Below are 23,488 nucleotides of genomic sequence, written 5' to 3'. Positions count from 1 at the left end.
AATACTAATTAAAGAGTTTGTTAACACAAAAGCATATTGTATTTTATTTATTCATTTTATTACTATGTTTTATGAGTTTGAATATCATTTGTAGTAGCTTGACAGGTGACATTGCAGGGGAGAGGATCCGGGGGTTCATGTCGCGTGCGGACGAGCATGAGCGGAAGCAGCGTTTGTTGTTCTTCTTTCTGTTTCCGAGACGTTCAGGGTCTGATCGGCTTCAACAGCCGTGTCTGCATGTCTCTACCATTTATTCCCTCTGTAAATCGTTTTATACCGCTCCCGAATGAAGGTAAGACCAATTCAGACTTTATTTTATTGCTGTGGACACTATGTCGAGGTTGTCCTGGGATACATGTGACAGTTAAACCTGCTTCCCTTGAACCTTCATACCAACTCCGGCTACCCCCGCAGTCAGCCTCCGGGCATGAGTCGGGCGGCGTGCGCCCTGCTGCCGCTAGCCAAACAAATCCAGCGCCGTGCTTTGAGCTCATTGGGACTTTAACCTGTACGTACTCTGTTTAGAAGATATTTAATAGTTTAACGTTTCCAAATGTTTAATTTGGCATAACCAGAGCGCGTGTTTACCTCGCTGCCAGGTGTGACAGCTGGTGAGCGGTTGGCCGAACTTCACGTGAACGGGCCCCTGTCCATGCAGCGCTACGTGCTTGTCACTTTTGACATTACAGCTATGTTTGGATACTCAGCTGTTGGTGCGGTTGCCATCGCTATTTTCCATTTGCAACAGCTCCTGACATGTTAAAATAAATAACAGTTGGCAAAGCAGCAGATGCTGGGGTTTACCCAAATAAACTAAGTACCTTTACTCAAGTACTTACAAATGTTTTGTTACTTTGTCATTTTCCTCCACTACAATTCAGAGCTAGATGGTGTACTTTTGCTCCACTACATTTATTTTGCACCTTAAGTTACTTTACAGATTTGGATTATGATGTGAAATATAATCAACTCTTAAATAAGACTTTAGTTACACCTGCAGTAAATACACAAGCTACCCTGCAGTATACACAGTCATTAAAACTAGCATGCACCTCTACCAGCTTTGTCGACACTTTAATGCATTAATAATTATAATCTAAAATATATAATATGTTGATCTGAAATGCGCCATCTGCGTAACGAGTTTTACTTTTGGCACTTTAAGTATATTTTAATGCAAATACTTTTGTACTTTTACTTGAGTAACATTTTGAATGCAGGACTTTAGTTCTAACAGGGTATTCCTACTCTCTGGTATTTCTACTTTTTGTTAAGTACAATATCGGAGTACTTCTCCCATCTCTGCCATTTGGTGGTCTGTCTGCCCCCAGAGCCACAAATGTTTTTATCAACACTAGACATGGGAGGAAAGCCTTCTTTACATCTTGTATGCAAGTGACATGAGCCGTTGCCATGTCACTTGTGACCCATGAGTGTATAAGCAAGTTATGTAAGTCTTCTCCAAACCTCCAGAGTAACCTAATGGCAACTAACTGCATAATATCAGGCCCCCTTTGCCAACCTCTTAAGCTCATGCACTCTGTGTACAAGTCGGTGGATAATAAATAAAAAGTAATGCAATAGCACGTGCCCTTGAGCAATGCAGGCAGCAAACTGACAGCAGGGGAGTTTAAATAACGCTGGCTGGTTCCTGGTAATAGAGTAGATGTGCTAGGCTACATTAGGCATAAGGACGAAGTAAGAAATTATAACTTTTTTTGTCTTGAAAAAAAAACTTGATCTTGATAGGAAAACAAATCAGATAAAGGCTTTTATTCATTTTCAACAACAGCAAGTTTAGGAATCCTTGTTCCAAAGGCTTAGATACATACTTTTCTTGAAGTAAAGGGCTGTAGATAAGAGTCAAAATTATAATCAAACCTAGTTCCAATGAAGTTGAAGGTCAAAATAAAAGTGACTCCAGTTCTGTTGAAGGCCACAATGTGCATTCTTTAGTTGGTCGGATTTAATTCTTTATAGACCTTTCAAAAAATGTGTGACAAAAAACAACTGTGACGTAAAGGTCGAATTTCTTTCATTTGTCTGGTTAAGCTAGGCAATATGGTTTAATCAACATCACACTTTTACTGAGATCAAAGTAGTATTTACACATGGTAAAAAATCTAAACTGATGCCCAATCCACGGCAACATTGTAGAGCAAAATCTCTGCTCACATGTAAATAATACACTTGTAAGTTTAGATTAGAAGTACAACATCATACTACTCCTAATATCATACATTTATTAATCGTATTAGTAGTTTCTAAGTCAAAACTATTTGTTCTGATTCCAGTTTGTCCAATGAGAGGTTTAGCTGATAATCTTCTAAGTTGTATATCTCTGTCAATTTATTATGTTGGTCATTGAAGTGACGGCATTTCATATTTATGGACACACTTTATCAGTCAAATAAGCCAGACAAATTATTGTCAAATGAATCAATACAAAATTGTTAAAATTGATTTCCAAAACATAGCTGCCACTTTAATATGTTAACAACCACTTGTGTAATTGATACAGTATGAGAACACATTTTTTTATTTTTGTCTAAAAGCAAATGTTTTCATTAGTTATTAGCTATTACTATATTATTAGATTTTAAAATTAAATTGTTCAAAGGAATCTTAATTATTTCACTTGTTTTTTGTCATTAAGCTTTATAATATTATGTTACTGTGTTGAATCCCTTTCAATGTAGAGTGCCATCTCAGTGGAAGCTAATGTATGTTTTTCGCTGTCTTCCTTTAGATTGTAATATCTGTACATTTTGCTTGTTTTTCAGATTGATAGGTATGCCAAAGGAAAAATATGATCCTCCAGATCCCCGCAGATGTTACACCATCATGCCAGCGGAGGAGGTGGCCAATGGGAAGAAGTCTTACTGGGCCGAGCTCGAGATTTCTGGTCAGTCTTACTATGTTTCTCTGAAACTGCTCCCATACAAAGAAATCCCAATGTACTAACACAGACAAACCGAAGGAAGAGGTAGCTCCTACTTTAAGAATCTACTTTTCTTCGTGCTTGAATATCAAACAGTTGCATGCGCTTTTATTGTTATTAAGACACTTTTCATCCCACTCACTCTGTATTCATTGTCTTCAGATGCTGCATGTTTTTCAGTTTGTAGGATTTGGAAGATTGAAATGAGTGGTGTTGCAGGTCAATCAACTGAAAATAAGTTGAAATTACAGTCTACTTATCATTTGAGTGATTTATTAGCAAAATGACTTGTTTTTTCATTTTCTGATATTTTTCATTTTTGTTCAAATGATTAGAAGAAAATGTATCTTATCAGTTGCAGCCTACTGAGCGCAAACATTTTCTTACGAGGATGTTGTTGTTTAAATTATTCTTGGTTAAGATCATTTAAATTATTTTGACTCCCAAACCTTTTAAAAGGACCACAGTTCGTCCTGGTTTGGATGACAACAGCTGAATGAATGTAGAACAGGAAGAGGAATATTAATGGTTAACAAACTATTCTTGGTTGGTTAAAAGTCAAAAGCTTTATGTTATTTGAACTTTTATCTCATTAAATATGAATTACATATTAAATCGTTTTAATTCAGTATTTATATCTTCACTAAAGTAATTGTCCCTAGAGTTCTCTGCTATACAGTAGTCTGGTTTCAGTGTCTCACGATGCTCTTGGTTCTGTTTCACGTGGTTTTCCATGATTAAAACAAGTCTGTTTGGGCTGATCAACTGAATGTAGTTATTGTTTCTGCATGAAAATAAATGAAAGGGTTTGAGACTATACAGATACGCCGCAGTTCAGTCAATTTCAGTATGTTGAAGTGTGTTTAGTTCGATTGATCACACAGCTAAAAATCTGTGTTTCTTTTTGAATTTTGGAAATAATATCTACTTTTGAAGACAGTCCGTTCCCCTGTTTGCCTTTGCAGGACGGGTTAGGAGCCTGAGCCCCTCGTTATGGACCCTCACCCACCTGACGGCGCTGCACATCAACGACAACAACCTGAGCCGCATCCCCCCCGACATCTCCAATCTTTCCCACCTGGTGTTCCTGAACCTGTCGTCCAACAAGCTCCGCAGTCTGCCCGCTGAGCTGGGCAACATGGTCTCTCTCAGGTAGACATCACTGACATCTGACTGACACAAGGACCAACCAAGAGAAAATGTATATATATATCACGGAACATAAAAGTTAACCTGCCATTATGCTTTGTTGCAGAGCTTTGCAAAGGTCACCTATTATGCAAAATCCACTTTTTGATGAACATGTGTCCTCTCTGTGTATAGAGATTCTGAAAGTTTCAGGAACAAAGATTCACTCTCTTTTTTTCCTGATCCATTTATATAAAAACCTCTCTGAAAAGCTGATCAGATTTTGGCCACTTTGTGATCATAATGTTTTTTTGGCTTGTGTAACCATTAGCCAATCACCAACCAAGGTTACCCCCTATCTAAAGTAACAGACAGAGAATCAGCACTTTGGAAACAGGGCTGAAACAGAGGGGATTATGGGATGCTACAATGATCTGTTTGGTATTCCAGCCAAACACTTCAGAGACATGTTTTGTATATATCTGAGAACTATAATATATTGATGAAAAATAGTATAATAGGGGACCTTTTAAGAATAGCTGAATATTCTGCGATAGGGCTGGAAGATAAGGATGAAATCTCCGTATTCATTATGTCATTTTAAATATCAGTATGGGTTTATGATGTAACCTTTGTGGAAGTTCAACCCGATTTTGAAATACATTAAGATCTGTGTTTTTTTATCATATTAATTGAATACCTTACAAAGCAGGGTTCTTGATCATTATTATTAGGTAGTTATGAAGGTGTATTAGCTTCGGATAAACTTCAGGACAATAACAGTGGATTTCTCCACATTAATTACATACAGGCGGTTCTCTTAGTGGCTGAGATTAACATTAATCAAAAAATATTTGTCTTTTATGACCGACTTGTGTGAACACTAAATATATAAATGTCGTTTAACTATGTGCCCGCTCTATCAAGCAACCCTATTCTGTAATTATTCATTCATTTAGTTTTTTTGATTACAGATTTGAAAACATCGTTGCTTGCTTTAAAAGTAGCACAATTCATTATGTCAAACCTTGGAAAGTATCTAGATATCCCTGCCCTAATGCCAAAGGAACTGGCAACTGAATATGTGTCGCCGTTTGATGTCTATGTCTGGACCGCTGCGTAAAAAGGAGGGTTTCTGCCCCGTTACTTCTCTTCTTACTTCAATAAGAATAAAACACGGAGGACGGAGATCTCTTTTTCTCCCCCTCTTCTGACAGCCCAGCAGCTGATCTCAGAGCACGCTCCCCTCTCCTGCAGGGGGCGTGGTCATCTGCAGCTCACAGAATCAGCCCCCTGCAAAAACAGGGCTGGAAAGAGCAAATAGAGCTAAATGAGGCATGGCTAAAATGCAGGATCTGTTTGGTATTTTGAAAAAAAAACTATATTTATATACTTTATATAAGTATGGCCCTACAATATATTGTTCAAATATAGCATGATATGTCCCCTTTAACTGACAACTTAGGAAAATGTGATAGATATTTTGACAGCAGTGATGATATGTCAACGACAAGGAATTACTGCATTGTTAAGACAAAGTTGTGAAAGACAGAAATCAAAAAGGTAAATGATGTCTTGTTTTCTTGCAGGGAATTGCTTTTGAACAACAATCTTTTACGAGTTCTGCCTTATGAACTTGGGAGGCTTTTCCAGTTACAAACCTTGGGGCTAAAAGGTGAGGCTATTTGTATTATATTCAGTACATTGATTTGGACTAGTGCTGCACAGTTTGAAAAAATATCTAATTGCAATCATTTGGACTGATATTGCAATTGGGAATGATTCGTGACATTGTGTGATTGATGATTTTAGCATCATAGTTCTCATTGTCACTGAAATGTATTTAATGATAATTAATACAAAAATCTGTTTTGTTAAGTCTAAAGAACATGATTTGTAGACCAGGATGTCTCTGAAGCTTCAAATTACTTCATTCAATATCAAATGATATTTGAACACATAGTTAGCCAAATAGTATTCTTCCTGCAGTTTGAGTCCATATTAAAGTTTGGATAAAATGTAGATCGTCATTATTTCTTTACAGTACTTTCCTAGAATGTATTGTCAGGTAGTTTATGATATGATTGATTTGCAGGAAACCCTTTGTCCCAAGACATCCTCAATCTGTACCAGGAGTCGGACGGAACCAGGAAGCTTTTGAACTACATGCTCGACAATCTAGCAGGTAAACCGCTGCTCCTCCTCACCACCCGGCTACTAGAACGCATGCATATTTAACCTGCAGTTAATTGTAAACCTGAGCAGGTGTGAGATAGCTAGCAGGTACACCATTGTGTTTGTCACAGATAGTGAGCACTCATACCTCTCCCCCCCCCCCCCCCCCCCTCCTTCTACAGTGCACCCAGAGCAGCTCCCACAAAGACCGTGGATCACTCTGAAAGAGCGGGACCAGATGAGCCCCTCAGGTACGTTCAGTGGGGTTAAAGGGGCCCTACTATGCTTTTTGGGGTTTTCCATTTCCTGTCGTGTGTTATATAGGTTTTTTGCATGTAAATGGTCTGCAAAGGATAACATCTCTGAATCTCCCTCAGAGAGAGTTTCTCAAATAGAATAAAAACAAAAAGGTTTTTTAGACAAAATTACATTATTTAATTGTTAGTAGTAAAAGCCAGAAATGTTACAAACACTCCCTCATTTAGCTCAAAAAACAATCTTCCCTTGGTTGTGTTGGCTCTGTGATGTCAGGAATGTGCTCTGATGTTTACATAATTGACTCAACAAAAAACATATTCAAAGGCCTGTTATGGCAGGGATGTTAGATCGTATGGTTTCTTTGAGTTGCCAAGAAGGATGAAGCTCACTTGCATCCTTATTCTTTATCAAGAATAAAGCTTATAAAGCACATAAACACACTTTTAGAGCGGCTTTTAAAGTATTTTTAAAAAATAGTTTTACGTGTTGGGGCTGCTCCAGAATTTGAGTGGAACAAAAAATAAAGAGAAACATAATATTTGTGTCATACCTTCCTTATACCAGTGTTGTAGTCAAGTCACCAATTCACGAGTCCAAGTCACTCCCGAGTCACCACTCTTCGAGTCCGAGTCCAAGTCCGAGTCACCAAGGGAGAGTCGTAGTCGAGTCCGAGTCACCCAAGGAGTGTCCGAGTCGAGTCCGAGTCCGAGTCATCATTACCCGTGTTCGAGTCCGAGTCCAAGTCCGAGTCACCTAAGAAGAGTCCAAGTCAAGTCCGAGTCACACGTCTTCATGTATTAAACTTCGTGGATATATGTGTTGAAATGTAGCTGCTCCTCTACATTACTTTTATCCTGTCATGTTATACTAATCTGTCTATTGAACTGCTTACAATTCTTGTAATAGGTGCTATACAAATATAAAGCTTATTACTAATCAGGGCTCGACATTAAGGACTGCCCGATGGCCCGGGGCCATCTAGTATTTAGCTCGGGCAATGAAGCCTCACCTACTGGTTGCCCGATCGGGCAATCTATTATGCCAGTATCATGCAGCTCGCGGATCCAGTAATGAGTGACCCGACGGTAAAACTAAACATATCTATAACTAGTTTAGGTAGTTTGAGAGGTAATTAAAATAGTTACGTGTGATATTCTAACCTGATGTGTGTGTTTTGTCCGCTCACCGCTGCATGTGATCATGCAGCGCTGCGTGTCGACTCGTCAGCAGCAGCTGTTCTCTCTCTCCCGTCAGATTAGACTTCACTCACGTTTATGTCCATATCGATCAGATCCAGCTAGTTCTAGCTAATGATATGACTACCTGCTTATTAAAAGACACCTAAACAATAAGTGTCGCTATGCAACTGGGTGAGGCCACAAAGTATAGCGCAGCATTATGCCACAGGGCCATCTCCCAAAATCCTTAATGTCATGCACTGCTAATATTAATATTATTATTGTAAATGACCTTTAATATGTCTAACTACATTTAAAATGAGTTACCTTTTAGAGAAGTGATTATATTTGTAGGCCAATATTTTCCTATGGTAAAGTTTTCGTTTTGCACTTTTATTTTGATAGTAATAAGATCGGGACACTTATTTTGAAGGAACTTTTACCGGTTAAATCGGTTTACTGATAAAGATTTAGCCCCAGAAAGCACATGGCTACTTAGGATGCAAAATGACGTCATTCTGCATGTTAAGTAGCGATGTGCTTTCGTGTTATCAATTTATTGATTAGATCACGTTACTCTGATGATAGTGTTCATGACAGCCATGTCTGAACTCGATCCTTAGAGTAATGTGTTACGGAGCCTTCTCTTCAATATTATTTCCACATTTTGCGCTGCACTTTTCCAATGTGGAAGCAGAATGTGTGAAAGCATACACAGCACGATGCGGGGTGTGTCTCTAGACATCTCTAGACATCTCTAGACTGGAATAGCGGGCCCCAGTCCGTGAACTCACCTCACAGGTGCACACGCCAGGATAGAGGACATCAGACTCCTGAGAAAACTTGCTTGAGTCCGAGTCCAAGTCAGAGCTTCAATGTACAATTCGAGTCCGAGTCATCGTGGGGGGGAACATTCACGAGTCCGAGTCCAAGTCAGAGTGTCAATGTACAAGTCGATTCCGAGTCATCGTGGGGGGGAAAATTCACGAGTCCAAGTCAGCGCACGCGAGAATTCACGAGTCTGAGTCGCGTCAATCAGTGCGCGAGTCCGAGTCGAGTCACAAGTCCCGAACATCGGCACTCGAGTCCGAGTCCAGGACTCAAGTACTCCATCTCTGCCTTATACTACAGTATACTGTAGGTACCTAGTAATGTTCTTTTACACTTATTTTACTATTTTGTTTTATATATCATTTGTAAGTAATGAGCTGCAGCTTTTGCTTAATAAGCTTACCAGGCCATAAACAGACCTGCAACCATTCGAGTTGCAGGTCTGTTTATGGCCTAAAACATGTTTTGTGAGGTCACAGTGACCTTGACCTTTTGTCTTCTACATATTTATTAGGCCATCCTTGAGTCTAAGTGGATGTTTTCTGCTAATCTGAAAAAAATTCCCTCAAGGAATTTCTGAGATATCACGTTTAATAAGCAAAAAACTGAAGGACAGACAAGATAACTACATCTGTCTAGAGTCTAGATTCTAGACGATAGTCATTCTTTAAATGTTTTTCTACAGCTGCATTCACGGTCATGTGCTACAACGTTCTGTGCGACAAGTACGCCACCCGACAGCTGTACGGCTACTGTCCCTCCTGGGCCCTCAACTGGGAGTACCGGAAGAAAGGCATCATGGAGGAAATCACCAGCTGCGACGCTGACATCGTCAGCCTGCAGGTGAATGAAGCAGACGTTGCTTCAATGATTTTCCAGAGAAAAAGGAACAAATCAGATGATAATCTGATTTGTTTTGTGTTCAAAAAAGCAAAACTATGTGTCTTAGAAGAGCATGTTGAATGAGTTTGTTATTATTTTTCAATTCTATGTATTCATTCATTAGGTACCTGAGTAAGAGTTGGTCTGAGCTGCAACTATTGTATTATTTGATTTAAAAGAAGTATGAAAAAATATATGCATATGGAGAGATGCATTTTATTTACGCAAAGTGTGGCTGTGGCTGCGGGGGCTCCATTAAATATGCAGGAATGTTGTCATAAACATAAGTATTGTACACATTGCCACTAGAGGGGGTCAGGGGTTCACCAAACTCATACGAGTTAATGTTTTGGAATTATCTGACAAAAATTCTTAAAAATGAGAACCAAAAATCTGGACCTGCTGATGATGATGCTTCAGGAAAACACAAAAGGATCCCCAAAAGAATAAAGATTTATCAGTTACCTTGGATGTCTGGATAAAATTGGATTGCGATTCATCTAGTAGTTGTTAGAATATTTTAAAATGAAGGACCACACAACTTTTTAAAGTATAAATTCCTGCAAACTATTCAACTTGTTTTTGTCAACTCTAGTGATTAACTTTCCTTGAAACTATATTTGTTATAATCATTTCCACTGGTGGACATTTGTGAATATCAGAGATGATGCATTTCAGAAAATCAGAACAACATCATTCAATATATTATACAACTTCACTTTACAATAATTGATGCTATTTTGGTGCCAGATGTATTTGAAACCACATTATTTAGCTATTTAAAAATGCAATTCGTAAATGCAAAACTAATACTACTATTGTTATAAAAAAATAAAAATAAAAAAAACGACTTATTGAATGACGGAAACATGTTTTTTTTTAATGTTGAATATTCACGAGAAAAAGCTTGAGTTTACAAGTAGAATTAAAAACAAATTCAATAATCCTAAAACCATTTTGGTTCATTTGTGAAAAGGAAAATATGCCCCCCCCCTCCTGACTCCAGGCCGTTTATATTTGGCTAGTGCTCACTCCTCTACACATGCGTTTCATTGACTCTTTTAGGTGACATTTCTTGCCCTGTGTGTCTGCAGGAGGTGGAGACAGAGCAGTACTACACCATGTTCCTGGAAACACTAAAGGAGCGCGGCTATGATGGATACTTCTGCCCAAAGTCTCGTGCCAAACTGGTTTCTGAACAGGAGCGGAAACACGTGGACGGCTGCGCTGTGTTCTATAAGACCGAGAAGTGAGTTCACAGAATATGCTTTATTCAATATATGTATATAAATGGGTAGATTTTTGATATTCAAGATTTCTTTCTGCGTTAAATCCATTTTAAAATGACTCACCACATTTTTGGTCTGACTGGATACAGTCAGTTGTGTGAGAGGACTACTCAATTGTATGAATGGACTTTGGTTCTTGAAGTTAGATGAAAAGATACTACTGAGCAACTGTTCATGAGGTATAAAAGAAATCAGCAGCCATCCGTTAAAGAAACTGGAAATTTGAGTGCAGATTTAAAAAGAAACAGGTTCATGTATCAGTGTTACATGCACGATAATGCCCCTAAAAGCTGTAATTAAAGGCCCTTTGCAAACCATTTACATGCACAAAAACCTGTACATGTACAGTGGGGCAAAAAAGTATTTAGTCAGCCACCAATTGTGCAAGTTCTCCCACTTAAAAAGATGAGAGAGGCCTGTAATTTTCATCTTATGTATACCTCAACTATGAGAGACAAAATGAGAAAAAAAAATCCAGAAAATCACATTGTCTGACTTTTAAAGAATTTATTTGCAAATTATGGTGGAAAATAAGTATTTGGTCACCTACAAACAAACAAGATTTCTGGCTCTCACAGACCTGTAACTTCTTCTTTAAGAGCCTCCTCTGTCCTCCACTTGTTAACTGTATTAATGGCACCTGTTTGAACTCGTTATCAGTATAAAAGACACCTGTCCACAACCTCAAACAGTCACACTCCAAACTCCACTATGGCCAAGACCAAAGAGCTGTCAAAGGCCACCAGAAACAAAATTGTAGACCTGCACCAGGCTGGGAAGACTGAATCTGCAATAGGTAAGCAGCTTGGTGTGAAGAAATCAACTGTGGGAGCAATTATTAGAAAATGGAAAACATACAAGACCACTGATAATCTCCCTCGATCTGGGAATCCACGCAAGATCTCACCCCGTGGGGTCAAAATGATCACAAGAACGGTGAGCAAAAATCCCAGAACAACACGGGGGGACCTAGTCAATGACCTGCAGAGAGCTGGGACCAAAGTAACAAAGGCTACCATCAGTAACACACTACGCCGCCAGGGACTCAAATCCTGCAGTGCCAGACGTGTCCCCCTGCTTAAGCCAGTACATGTCCAGGCCCGTCTGAAGTTTGCTAGAGAGCATTTAGATGATCCAGAAGAGGATTGGGAGAATGTCATATGGTCAGATGAAACCAAAATAGAACTTTTTGGTAAAAACTCAACTAGACGTGTTTGGAGGAGAAAGAATGCTGAGTTGCATCCAAAGAACACCATACCTACTGTGAAACATGGGGGTGGAAACATCATGCTTTGTGGCTGTTTTTCTGCAAAGGGACAAGGACGACTGATCCGTGTAAAGGAAAGAATGAATGGGGCCATGTATCGTGAGATTTTGAGTGACAACCTCCTTCCATCAGCAAGGGCATTGAAGATGAAACGTGGCTGGGTCTTTCAGCATGACAATGATCCCAAACACACCGCCCGGGCAACGAAGGAGTGGCTTCGTAAGAAGCATTTCAAGGTCCTGGAGTGGCCTAGCCAGTCTCCAGATCTCAACCCCATAGAAAATCTTTGGAGGGAGTTGAAAGTCCGTGTTGCCCAGCGACAGCCTCAAAACATCACTGCTCTAGAGGAGATCTGCATTGAGGAATGGGCCAAAATACCAGCAACAGTGTGTGAAAACCTTGTGAAGACTTACAGAAAACGTTTGACCTCTGTCATTGCCAACAAAGGGTATATAACAAAGTATTAAGATGAACTTTTCCCCATCCCTTGATCTCATAAAAAGGAAATGGGAGGAGGAATTGGAGTTGGACATATCAGAGGTGGACTGGGGTAGGGCAGTGGATCTAATACATTCTTCTTCCATATGTGTTAGACATGGATTAATACAGTTTAAAGTGTTACACAGACTTCATTTCTCAAGGGACAAACTGGCAAGAATCTACCAGGGGACTGATCCGACTTGCCCTAGATGTAAACAGGTGCCAGCTAATTTATGCCACATGTTCTGGTCTTGTCCCAGGCTGAAAGATTTTTGGACCAAAATCTTTACAGCCTTCTCATCTATTTATAATAAAAATATAGAGCCTGGCCCTCTGACAGCCATCTTTGGTGTGGCACCAGAGGAAGCAGGACTAACAACTGCTCAGAAGAAAGCAATGGCATTCTCGTTATTGTTGGCCAGGAGGTTGATTTTATTTAACTGGATAAAGACAACACCACCATCTCATAAACGATGGACAGAGGAGGTAATGACACATCTTAAATTGGAGCACCTTAGATTTACATTGCAGGGCAACACTAAGAAGTTTTATAAGGTCTGGCAGCCTTTTATCGCCCATCTTGAACGGGAGCTTTCATCTGCTTCAACATAACTGGCAGCACCCCCCCCCCCACCCCCTCACCCCTCCTTTATTTTATTTTTTTTATTTTTTATTTTTTTTAATTTTATTTTCTCCTGTCGGACATTGTTGTTTATTTATGCATTTTAACCTAAGAATGCCTGTCTTGTTATTGTTCCTTTAGTTTAGACCTGTATTTAGGTGAGTATGTGATGTGTATTTTGAGTCTTGTTATTTTGTGTTGTACTGGATGTGTGTTTGTATACAAAAATCAATAAAAACACTTTGATTATTATTATTATTAAGATGAACTTTTGTCATTGACCAAATACTTATTTTCCACCATCATTTGCAAATAAATTCTTTAAAAATCAGACAATGTGATTTTCTGGATTTTTTTTTTTTTTCTCATTTTGTCTCTCATAGTTGAGGTATACCTAGGATGAAAATTACAGGCCTCTCATCTTTTTAAGTGGGAGAACTTGCACAATTGGTGTCTGACTAAATACTTTTTTGCCCCACTGTATTTACAATCTGCCTCTGCTCTTTAACAGGCAACTTGTTGCTTTAGCAAAGCTCTTCTCCAAACTCCACAATGGAAAAATAAGGTTATTCTGGGGTCAGCACTGTTTGAATTTTATCAGGGAAAATCTGCAGATTACTAAGGATTGACAGAACCTATGTCCATCCATCTTCTCCCGCTTATCCGTGGTCGGGTCGCGGAGGTAGCAGTTCCAGCAGAGAACCCCAAACTTTCTTTTCCCTGGCCACATCAACCAGCTCTGACTGGGGGATCCCAAGGCGCTCCCAGGCCAGCGAAGAGATATAATCCCTCCACCTGGTTCTAGGTCTACCCCTTGGTCTCTTCCCAGCTGGACGTGCCTGGAACACCTCCCTAGGGAGGCGCCCAGGTGGCATCCTAACTAGGTGCCCGAACCACCTCAACTGGCTCCTTTCGTCGCGAAGGAGGAGCGGTTCAACTCCGAGTCCCTCCCGGATGACCAAACTTCTCACCTTATCCCTAAGGGAGACACCAGCCACCCTGGGGAGAAAACCCATCTCGGCCGCTTGTACCCGCGATCTCGTTCTTTCGGTCATGACCCATCCTTCATGACCATAGGTGAGGGTAGGAACGAAAATGGCGCGGTAGATGGAGAGCTTTGCCTTCTGGCTCAGCTCCCTTTTCGTCACAACGTTGCGGTAAAGCGACTGCAGTACCGCTCCCACTGCTCCGATTCTCCGACCCATCTCACGCTCCATTGTTCCCTCACTCGAGAACAAGACCCAGAGATACTTGAACTCCTTCACTTGGGGTAAGGACTCATTCCCTACTTGGAGTGGACAGTCCATCGGTTTCCTGCTGAGAACCATGGCCTCAGATTTGGAGGTGCTGATCCTCATCCCAGCCGCTTCACACTCGGTTGCAAAACGATCCAGTGAGTGCTGAAGGTCGCAGACCGATGAAGCCGTCAGAACCACATCATCTGCAAAAAGCAGTGGTGCAATCCTTAGTCCACCGAACTGCAGACCCCCTCCCCCACGACTACGCCTCCAAATCCGATCCATGTATATTACAAACAGGATTGGTGACAAAGCGCAGCCCTGGCGGAGGCCAACCCTCACCTGAAATGGGTCCGACTTACTGCCGAGGACCCGGACACAGCTCTCGCTTTGGGAGTACAGAGATTGGATGGCCCTGAGTAGAGACCCCCTCACCCCATACTCCCGCAGCACCTCCCACAGTGACTCCCTGGGAACCCGGTCATACGCCTTCTCCAAGTCTACAAAACACATGTAGACTGGATAAGCGTACTCCCAGGCCCCCTCCAGGATCCTTGCGAGAGTAAAAATCTGATCCGTCGTTCCACGACCAGGATGGAATCCGCATTGTTCCTCCTCAATCTGAGGTTCGACAATCGGCCTGACCCTCCTTTCGACTACCTTAGAGTAAACTTTCCCGGGGAGGCTGAGTAGTGTGATGCCTCTGTAATTGGCACACACCCTCTGATCCCCCTTTTTAAAAAGGGGAACCACCACCCTGGTCTGCCACTCCTCCGGTACTGTTTCCGACTTCCACGCAACGTTGATGAGACGTGTCAACCATGACAGTCCCTCAACACCCAGAGCCTTCAGCATTTCTGGGCGGATCTCATCCACCCCCGGGGCTTTGACACTGTGAAGTTGTTTGACGACCTCAGTGACCTCCCCCCGGGAGATTGGTGTCGATCCCCCATCATACTCCAGCTCTGCCTCTAACATAGAGGGCGGAGTTGTCGGGTTCAGGAGTTCCTCAAAGTGCTCCTTCCAACGCCCTAACACTCCATCAGTTGAGGTCAACAACGTCCCATCCTTACCTAGGTAAAACCTCCTAAATCCCACCACTGAGTAGAAAGCAGAGGCCCCCCAAACAATGGACAAACTAGATGTATAGAGCCAAATTGCATTAATGTGGTTGAATAATGATCTCGGGTCTAGTTCTGAAAGTCTTTTTGGGCCAAAACTTTAACTTTGAATAACACATTTAGCGTTTTAATTTCTGACAAAAAAAACAGTTATTGTTGAAGGAAAAAGGGAACATTAATAAAACAGCTGATTTAATGCTTTCAAATGGTATTGTATAAAATAAAGCAAGCACATTTCACATCTGAAAGCAGGAGACTTTACACTGAATACTTTCAATATTAATGCTGCTTTATGGATACTCCTGCAGGTTTACTTTGCTCCAGAAACACACTGTGGAGTTCAACCAGGTGGCCATGGCCAACTCTGAGGGCTCCGAGGTCATGCTGAACCGCGTGATGACCAAAGACAACATCGGTGTGGCCGTCCTGCTCGAGGTCAACAAGGACATGTTCTCCGATGGTAAGAACCACTTTTAAAAAACAAAGAATTTGACATAAATAAACCTAGGCCACACTTTTTAGGCCTGCAAGTTGTCCAACTTCACAGAAACATCCCATTTTGCCCACCGGGAGAGTAAAGAAGTATTTTTTATGTTTACCAATTAATATGTCAAATATATATTTTGAATTTAACATGTCATAACAAGTTCACAGAGCTCAAGGAGACATCTTCATTGCTTTTCTTGTTCAACAGTCCACCACCCAAATATTTTTAACACAGACAATTACCGCAAATCCTGATCCTTATAACTGAATACACAAGTAATCAATACAGTTAATCCACTTTTTGACCCTCAGACATTTGTAGCTTAAAATTAAAAAGTTAAAAAGTGTTTTTGTTTTGTAACATTGATACAATGATCCAGGGTTTAGCTGTAGCAAAAGCAGTGTAACCAAAAATACATCTAAATGGTTGCAGTCACCTTATGATCAACAATCTGACAATATTTGTTCTAAATAAATTAAAGTAACATGGCAAAATCTGCAATGACTTTGCCACAACGTGTCAACGTCGACATTAAATGTCCTTCAATGGATTGATATGGTAAGAGAAATCACTGTTATATGTGTAAAGAATATTTATTTTAGTTGAATAAACATTTCATGTTTTTCATGCAAGCCTACCTGAATGCGAGCGCAGGCCCACAGTATATAAGGTGGCTACACTCCCCGACCGTCATCCTTTTTCTCTTCAGCGAGCAGCAACAACTGAAGCTAAACGTGAGAAGATAGATAGAAGAAAGTGAAAGAATGGACTCACCACTCCTCGAACATCGGCCTTGCCCTACATGCCCGGGCTTAATTGCGGGCACTGATCCCCACCGCTGGTGCTTTGAGTGTTTGGGGCCCGACCACGCGGTGGAGGGCAGCAAACATTCTCCGTCCTGCAGTGCCTGTCGTGCGCTCCCGCGGCTCAGACGCCAGCATCGCCTGGAACACTTCCAGGAGCATTATGTCTCGCCGGACGAGGCACAGGACCAGGTGGAGCTCAAGGTGGTCGAAATGGAGGACCAGGAGGTGGCCGAGGAGGTGCCGTCCGTGTTCGCCATTCCGACGAGCTGGGCGGCCCCGTTTGTCTAGGAGGAAGAAGACGAGGACTTCTCGTTGTCGGCGCTTCTGGGTCCGGCGTCCACGAGGGTCCACCGCGCAGATCTGCCCGTCAGGGGTTTTATGGCCCGGTTTAGCCAGCCCAGCCGGCCTTTGTTTCGCTCCCATTGCCAGATATCTGGCAGTGTGTGGGGGCAACATGGCGGCACCCGTGAGGACGAGGGCTCCGGTGGCAGGCATGGCAGATTTGCTCAGGGTGCAGGGCTGCACGGACACAGCGTGTCCCGGTGTGCCCCCCCTCGATTAGAGCCTGGCGGCCCATCTGCTCCCACAGGCAGCAGGTTGGGCGGAGGGGAGAAGACTGGCCAATAATCTGGGCGTGTTAGGGGTCTCGCTGGTCATCCCTCAGCAGGAAGACCGGAGTGATTATTCGGACCGCTGTATCGGGAACATTTATAATCTGGTCCATGTTGTAGCCGCCACAGCTGGCTGTGTGATGTCCCTGGCCACAGTGGGATCACGCCACGTTTGGTTAGGACTCAAGGCGCTCTCCAGGAAGGTGCGTGATGATCTCCTTGGAGCCCCCGTATCCACGGAAGGGCTCTTGGGATCGATCACCTCGGTCACGCAGCGCTTCAGCCGCTTGGAGGAGGAAAGAGCGCAGCTCAGCCGTATGCTGCATGTAGAGTACACGGCTGCCATTAGCCGCACTTAACAGCTGTTTTTTTTGTTTGGGGATGGTGTGGCTGGAAAAGCTCTCTCCAAGATGCGCCTGACAGGATGGCTCTGCGAGTGCATTACACATGCCTATGGAAGGGCGGGGAGAGCCCTCCCCCCTGGTGTCCGTGCACACTCTACACGGGCTGTGGCTGTGTCAACAGCCTTATTCAGCGGCGTGAGTGTAGAAGATATATGCACGGCGGCGTCTTGGTCTGCGCCAGGCCCCTTCATAAAGTTTTATCTCTTGGACATGTCTGGCTCCTTCTCGTCGTCTGTGCTTGCCGGGGCAACACATGACTGGTGAGAGGGGGGGGGCTGTGGGTCAGTCGGTATCTGACCCCCCCTGGACATAAAGCGCTTATGTTTTTTCCCATGCTCCTTAGGGATCCGGGAAACATGGTGCGCAGTAAGCCCCATACAGGGCTGGAGGACTCTCCCCACTATCGTACATGCATACTCTACACGAGGTGTGAGTGTGCCTTATCCAAGCTGCGGCCCCGACTTCTCCAAGGTTACAACCGGATGGGAAGAAGTGGGGGTGTGGTGGATGTTAGCCAAAGCCGGTCAGGGGCAGTGTGATGGGTCGATGTTGTTGGACGACAGGGCGGTTATGCATCGGGGCTCCACCCACTGTACCCATAGAGTCCAGTAGAGGGCGGAGCCTGTGTTATATATAACGGGGGGTTACGTATTGTAACCCTAGTTATATAAGAACAGGCGGAGCCGTCCACCTGGGGGCCCTGTCTTTCCTATGCCGCTCGCTGAAGAGGGTGTAGGAAGACTGTCGGGGGGCATAGCCGCCTTATATACTATGGGCCCGCGCGCGCATTCAGGTAGGCTCGCCCCGATTGGCCGGCTACGTTTATGTAACTCAGTAGGTGAATGCACGCATAGCATGATAGAGAGTAGTACCCATAGAGTACAGTAGCCTGTGCTTATATAACTAGGATTACAATACGTAAACCCCGTTCTTCCTTTTAATGGTTTTATTTTTACATTGAGAGTAATTCTGAGTTTCTAAAGTTGCATCAGCGCTCTGTGCTTTACTGTAACCAAACTCGCCATAATAAGACCATGTTAGGTTTTTTTGGGGGGTGTTTCTACATACAAATGTGAATGTTGAAAGTTGAATTTAATTCCACAGTTTTTTCACTCCTTAAAAGTCTTCATAATCCAATGTTCTCCTCTGTTTTCAGGCGTGAAGGTGCCACAGGAGAGGCAGCTGATCCTGGTGGCCAACGCCCACATGCACTGGGACCCCGAGTACTCGGATGTCAAGTTGATCCAAACCATGATGTTCCTGTCGGAGCTGAAGAGCATCGCTGAAAGGGCTTCGAGCTCCATGGCGACCGGCTCGCCCGCCTCCGACCCGTCCTCCATCCCCATCGTCCTGTGTGCTGACCTCAACTCGCTGCCCGACTCCGGTACGACTGTCACTCTTACACTTACAGGAACCTCGGTTCAGTATTGTTCTGCTTGGATATTACAAGTCTACGTTTTGTGTGAAAGTTACCAATTTGGACAACAAATCCAGAAATGTTTCCAGCATTGAGCGAGCAAGCTGCAGCTGCTAAACCGTCTGCAATATAATCCTTTGGGCAATCGTCCTCCGTCACAGTTTTTATCCAAATATATAGATATTTGCTTGATTACTGTGGTACTCCTTTTGAAATAAAAACGTTACTTTTTTCAATAAACCAGGTGTGGTGGAATTCCTGAGCAACGGAGGAGTGGCCGACAACCACAAGGACTTCAAGGAGCTACGCTACAATGAATGTCTGACCAACTTCAACTGCAATGGCAAGAATGGCAACTCAGACGGAAGCATCACACACAGCTTCCAGCTGAAGAGCGCCTACGACAGCAATCTGATGCCTTACACCAACTACACATATGACTTTAAGGTACCGTCTGCCTGAGAGCTTGAAAAGCTAATTGGATTTTCATTTTCCAATGTAGGCTGCACAGTGGTAGACTTCTAGATGTATTTCTCCTTTAGCCACAAGCGGCCATTGGTCTGGTAGATTCAGTTATGTTGAAAGTTCTGTTTTTGTTGAGTATTTTTGTTATGGGATGAAAAACCCTGAACATTGCTCTGTCTGAGCCATTACCTTCACTACAGTGCTATTTATTCAGTTAGTCTTGTGGTTACTGCTTTGGTTTCTAATGACGCATGCAGGCAACTGTCGCACATTCCTTTAAATTTCCTCGAGTTGTTTCATCAGTAGCAATGGACTTCCCCCTTATTCAAAACCTTAAACCAGGACTTCACTGATCACTAATTTACATTTATGATAATAAATGAAAAATCCAAACACATTTCTCTTTTACCATAAACCGAGGGCAGTGAGTGGAGATTGAATTTCCTTCACACAGATCAAGGCTAGCTATTTTCCCCTGTTAATATTAGCATCTTATTATTTGCATGCATTCTGAATAAGAGTACATCTATTAGTTCAAGAAAAATTCAAGAAAAAGCGTTTTATTGTGTGGTCTGAAGTATCTAAACTTTAGTATTCAGTCTCAGTGTACAGAGTCTTTTTCGTTACACATGGGAACATATTGCCCCCCCCCCCCTTAAACTCATATCACATGTTGTCTTTGCAGGGCGTGATCGACTACATCTTCTTCTCAAAGACCCACATGAGTGTCCTAGGCCTGATGGGGCCTCTGGACAGCCAGTGGCTCGTCGACAACAGCATCACCGGCTGCCCCCACCCCCACATCCCCTCGGACCACTTCTCCCTGCTGGCCCAGCTGGAGCTGCACCCCCCCCTGTACCACCCGCTCACCCCCCTCAACGGGCTGCACCTGCCGGTCCACAGGTAGTGCAGCCTGAGAGAGCCTCCCCTTCAGAACACTGCCCCCCTCCCCCTTCTGTACAGATTACTGCTCATGTTAAAACTCTGACACCATCCGACCCGAGACACACTTCTAAAGGAGTGAAGTATTTGCCCGTTTGTTGCTCCTCTTTGTGTTTTTGCACACTGTAAATGTTTGTTTTATCACATGTTCTCCTCTTGGAAAAGCTTCATACCAAATGTTGGTCTTGGGATGAGGTTGCTATGGTAACCCCCAATGTCAATTGTTTTTTTTGCCTTATATAATACCTGCTTGTAGATTCTGCTCCTACAACAAGAACCCTTTAACTTAAACTACCCACTTTTTAAAGAAGTACTCAACAAATGTCAACAGATTTGACATTTGACAGAAGTTTTTAGAGTAAAAACACAACATATTACTAATGCTGCACCACACGTATGATGTGTGGAAGTCACAGTATATAGAACGAGAACCTGCGATCACTCCTTAATAAACTGACATGTTTTTAACAAAAAGAGAAACACTATAAACTGAAAGTTGGAAATGTTTACAAGGAGGTGAAAGCTTTGTTTACAGCAGCCGTTTTTGTAAACAGAGGTCTATATATTTTTTAATGTGATCAGCAGAGAAATGCCAAAATACTTATTTCAATTAAATGTGGAGAAAATTCAAATGTACAATGTTAACAAGTACTGATTGGACATTTTTAAAGTACTATGGTGCTATGTGAATGCATATTAGTTTCTACATTCACTTCTAGGATGTTTTTCCCTTCTATAATACTTGAACCTCCCTTTTATCATTGCTAAATATTATAGTCGCAGAGGTATTATTTGCAAACAGTGAGTTCCTTGCAGTATGATGACGTAATACAATTTGTTCAGTCTAAGTTAGAGCTCAAATCCCAAATAATTATAAACATTGCAAACAAATTAGCCCCCTACTCTTTAACAAAAAATGTTTAAGACATTACATATATTTAAACACAATCCTGACCAACAATATACTTCATTCAAACACTTACTGTCTTAAAAGAGTCCCATATCCCCTCACCTGACTGGCCAAAGATTCCCCCTAAAATGTGTGACTTATGCGCTTTCCACAAAGAGAAACATTTGTTTCATTGTGCAAGAGAAAAGAAAAAAAAAACTTCCTGAGAAGGATCTTACAATTATTCGTGACCGGGAACCGAATGTATTTCCTAGAAGCTCACCATGAGATTGGTTGTTGCCAGATTTCTGTTGACGTTGTGTTTCTGTCAGATTATTATAACTAATAGCCCTTTTATCTAAATTGTAACTCAGGGCTATCCTATGCATCCAACATTACCTCTCAAACTGAACACTCAGAGTCCTGTCATAAGAGCAAAACCAAACAGGAAGCTATTGGTTTGAAATAGTTTATAAAGCACAGGTAATATATGTACTTGCATACATATATGTTGTCAAAAAGAATCTCACACTGCTGCTGCATTTTCTCAAGTTTTAAAAAATCATAACTTGGGACATTTTAATTACATATCCGAGTTTTCACAAGGTGCAAAAGAAATTCAGATAAATATATTTGATTGAATTTGAGATGATGGGATAAAGATAGCAGGGGTAGGACTGGGTATCAATACTGATGCAGTAACTTATTTTCAGTACCAATACAACAATTAGTTCAATATTTGAAGTAATTACCAAATGTTGAGTGTTGACTGGTGACATGTGGTAATTAGGGTTAGGGCAGGGCAGCAAACAAAAACAATCTTTCTTTTTCACTTTATTTAATTTCTTCCTGTACAATTGGAGTAAGACGCTTCTGCAATTTAAGCAGACAAGCACTTTGATTGAGACATGCAGCAGGTGGCAGCACTGGGACATGCAGGGCCTTGTCTTTGACAAACACCAGCAGAAAATGTTGGGACCATTCATCTCAAAACAATCAGACAAACCCTAAATAAAACTCAAGGCTTTTGATTTCAATCAGCAATAATTTGACTAAAGAATTGGTAAAAGTTAACAAATCAGGTCAGACATTTGATGCCAGCTTTCATTGATTAAAATGTCTCGATATCGATAGGTACAAAAGGAAGTATTGAGGTTTGATACCCAGCCCCACCCATGCAGAAGGACTCATCTCACACCGAGATGTCCTTTAAACTGTGATGTTTTGAAATGGAATTAGTTAAATAAGTCAAAAGAATTTGCTCATTTTGGGATAAATTATGTAACCTCAGCTTTATAGCGCAGACAGATGAGTTCACCCGGCGTGGACGGGCAGTATCAGCTTTACTTCATTTACACATGATTTGATGCTCACGCTTAAGGATACTCCTATACTTGGGAGCATTTCGAGGCCTATACTTCACTCCTAAACTCAACTGACCTTTTCTGGTTTTGTACAACAGCTGTTCATAAATGAAATTGCATTTCATAACGGGTGTCTTTCACATCTGTTAAGGTAATGTACCCTTCTCAGATTAAGGGGCACACAAATCAAAGATGTACCTGGTGTTAAACTTTGTTTTTCTTTGCTCCGTGTACTCGTGTGAATACCACCTCCATACTGTGGAGACAACACTGGTCTCTGTCAAACTTTGTTTTTAAACTACGGGCATTTTTTGTCTCAAACAAACATGCAGTCTCTCAATTGATACTTTGTAAAACTCAGTATTACCAAGTTTTTGAGAAAAAAAGATAAATGTTCTAGGTTTTAAAAGCAGTTTGTCTTGATGGTTTTTATTTCTCCACTACACATCTTAACTATCCACTCAAAGCTTTTCACGCTCTGAGATGATGCTCAATTATTCTCTCCTCTTTCACATCTGTCTTCACACACATCCGGAGCCACCTTTCCCACAATAATATCCAACTATCATTACCTAAAAGCATTTGCCCTGTATATTTCATGCCTTTAAACCGCAACTCACAAACAATGTGCATAGTTTGTACAATTTCTCCCAAAGCAGCACTGCCCACGAGACCAAAACACTCAGATTACCG

At 41.9% G+C, this 23,488-nt stretch overlaps 1 protein-coding gene across 1 annotated transcript; it reads left to right on the top strand.

Moving 5' to 3' along the window:
* The first annotated feature begins 132 nt into the window (after positions 1 to 132).
* On the top strand, positions 133 to 23,207 carry cnot6l (CCR4-NOT transcription complex, subunit 6-like). The gene is made up of 12 exons (XM_079687620.1): positions 133 to 292; positions 2,784 to 2,905; positions 3,907 to 4,093; positions 5,659 to 5,744; positions 6,165 to 6,254; positions 6,427 to 6,495; positions 9,197 to 9,354; positions 10,488 to 10,642; positions 15,719 to 15,870; positions 18,875 to 19,102; positions 19,380 to 19,582; positions 20,286 to 23,207. The coding sequence occupies exons 2-12, from the start codon at positions 2,794 to 2,796 to the stop codon at positions 20,505 to 20,507; spliced, it is 1,662 nt and encodes a 553-aa protein (XP_079543746.1). The 5' UTR covers positions 133 to 292; positions 2,784 to 2,793; the 3' UTR covers positions 20,508 to 23,207.
* The last annotated feature ends 281 nt before the right edge of the window (positions 23,208 to 23,488 follow it).

Source organism: Notothenia rossii (assembly GCF_949606895.1).
Source record: "Notothenia rossii genome assembly, chromosome: 6".
Classification (NCBI taxonomy): Eukaryota; Metazoa; Chordata; class Actinopteri; order Perciformes; family Nototheniidae; genus Notothenia; species Notothenia rossii.
This window is presented reverse-complemented; position numbering and strand designations above follow the sequence as displayed.

Excerpts from the sequence above, each read along its gene's own strand:
- cnot6l (XM_079687620.1), top strand. The coding sequence starts at position 2,794 with ATGCCAAAGGAAAAATATGATCCTCCAGATCCCCGCAGATGTTACACC. Across the intron at positions 6,255-6,426 it reads CATGCTCGACAATCTAGCAG|TGCACCCAGAGCAGCTCCCA; the intron begins GTAAACCGCTGC and ends CTCCTTCTACAG. Across the intron at positions 15,871-18,874 it reads CAAGGACATGTTCTCCGATG|GCGTGAAGGTGCCACAGGAG; the intron begins GTAAGAACCACT and ends CTCTGTTTTCAG.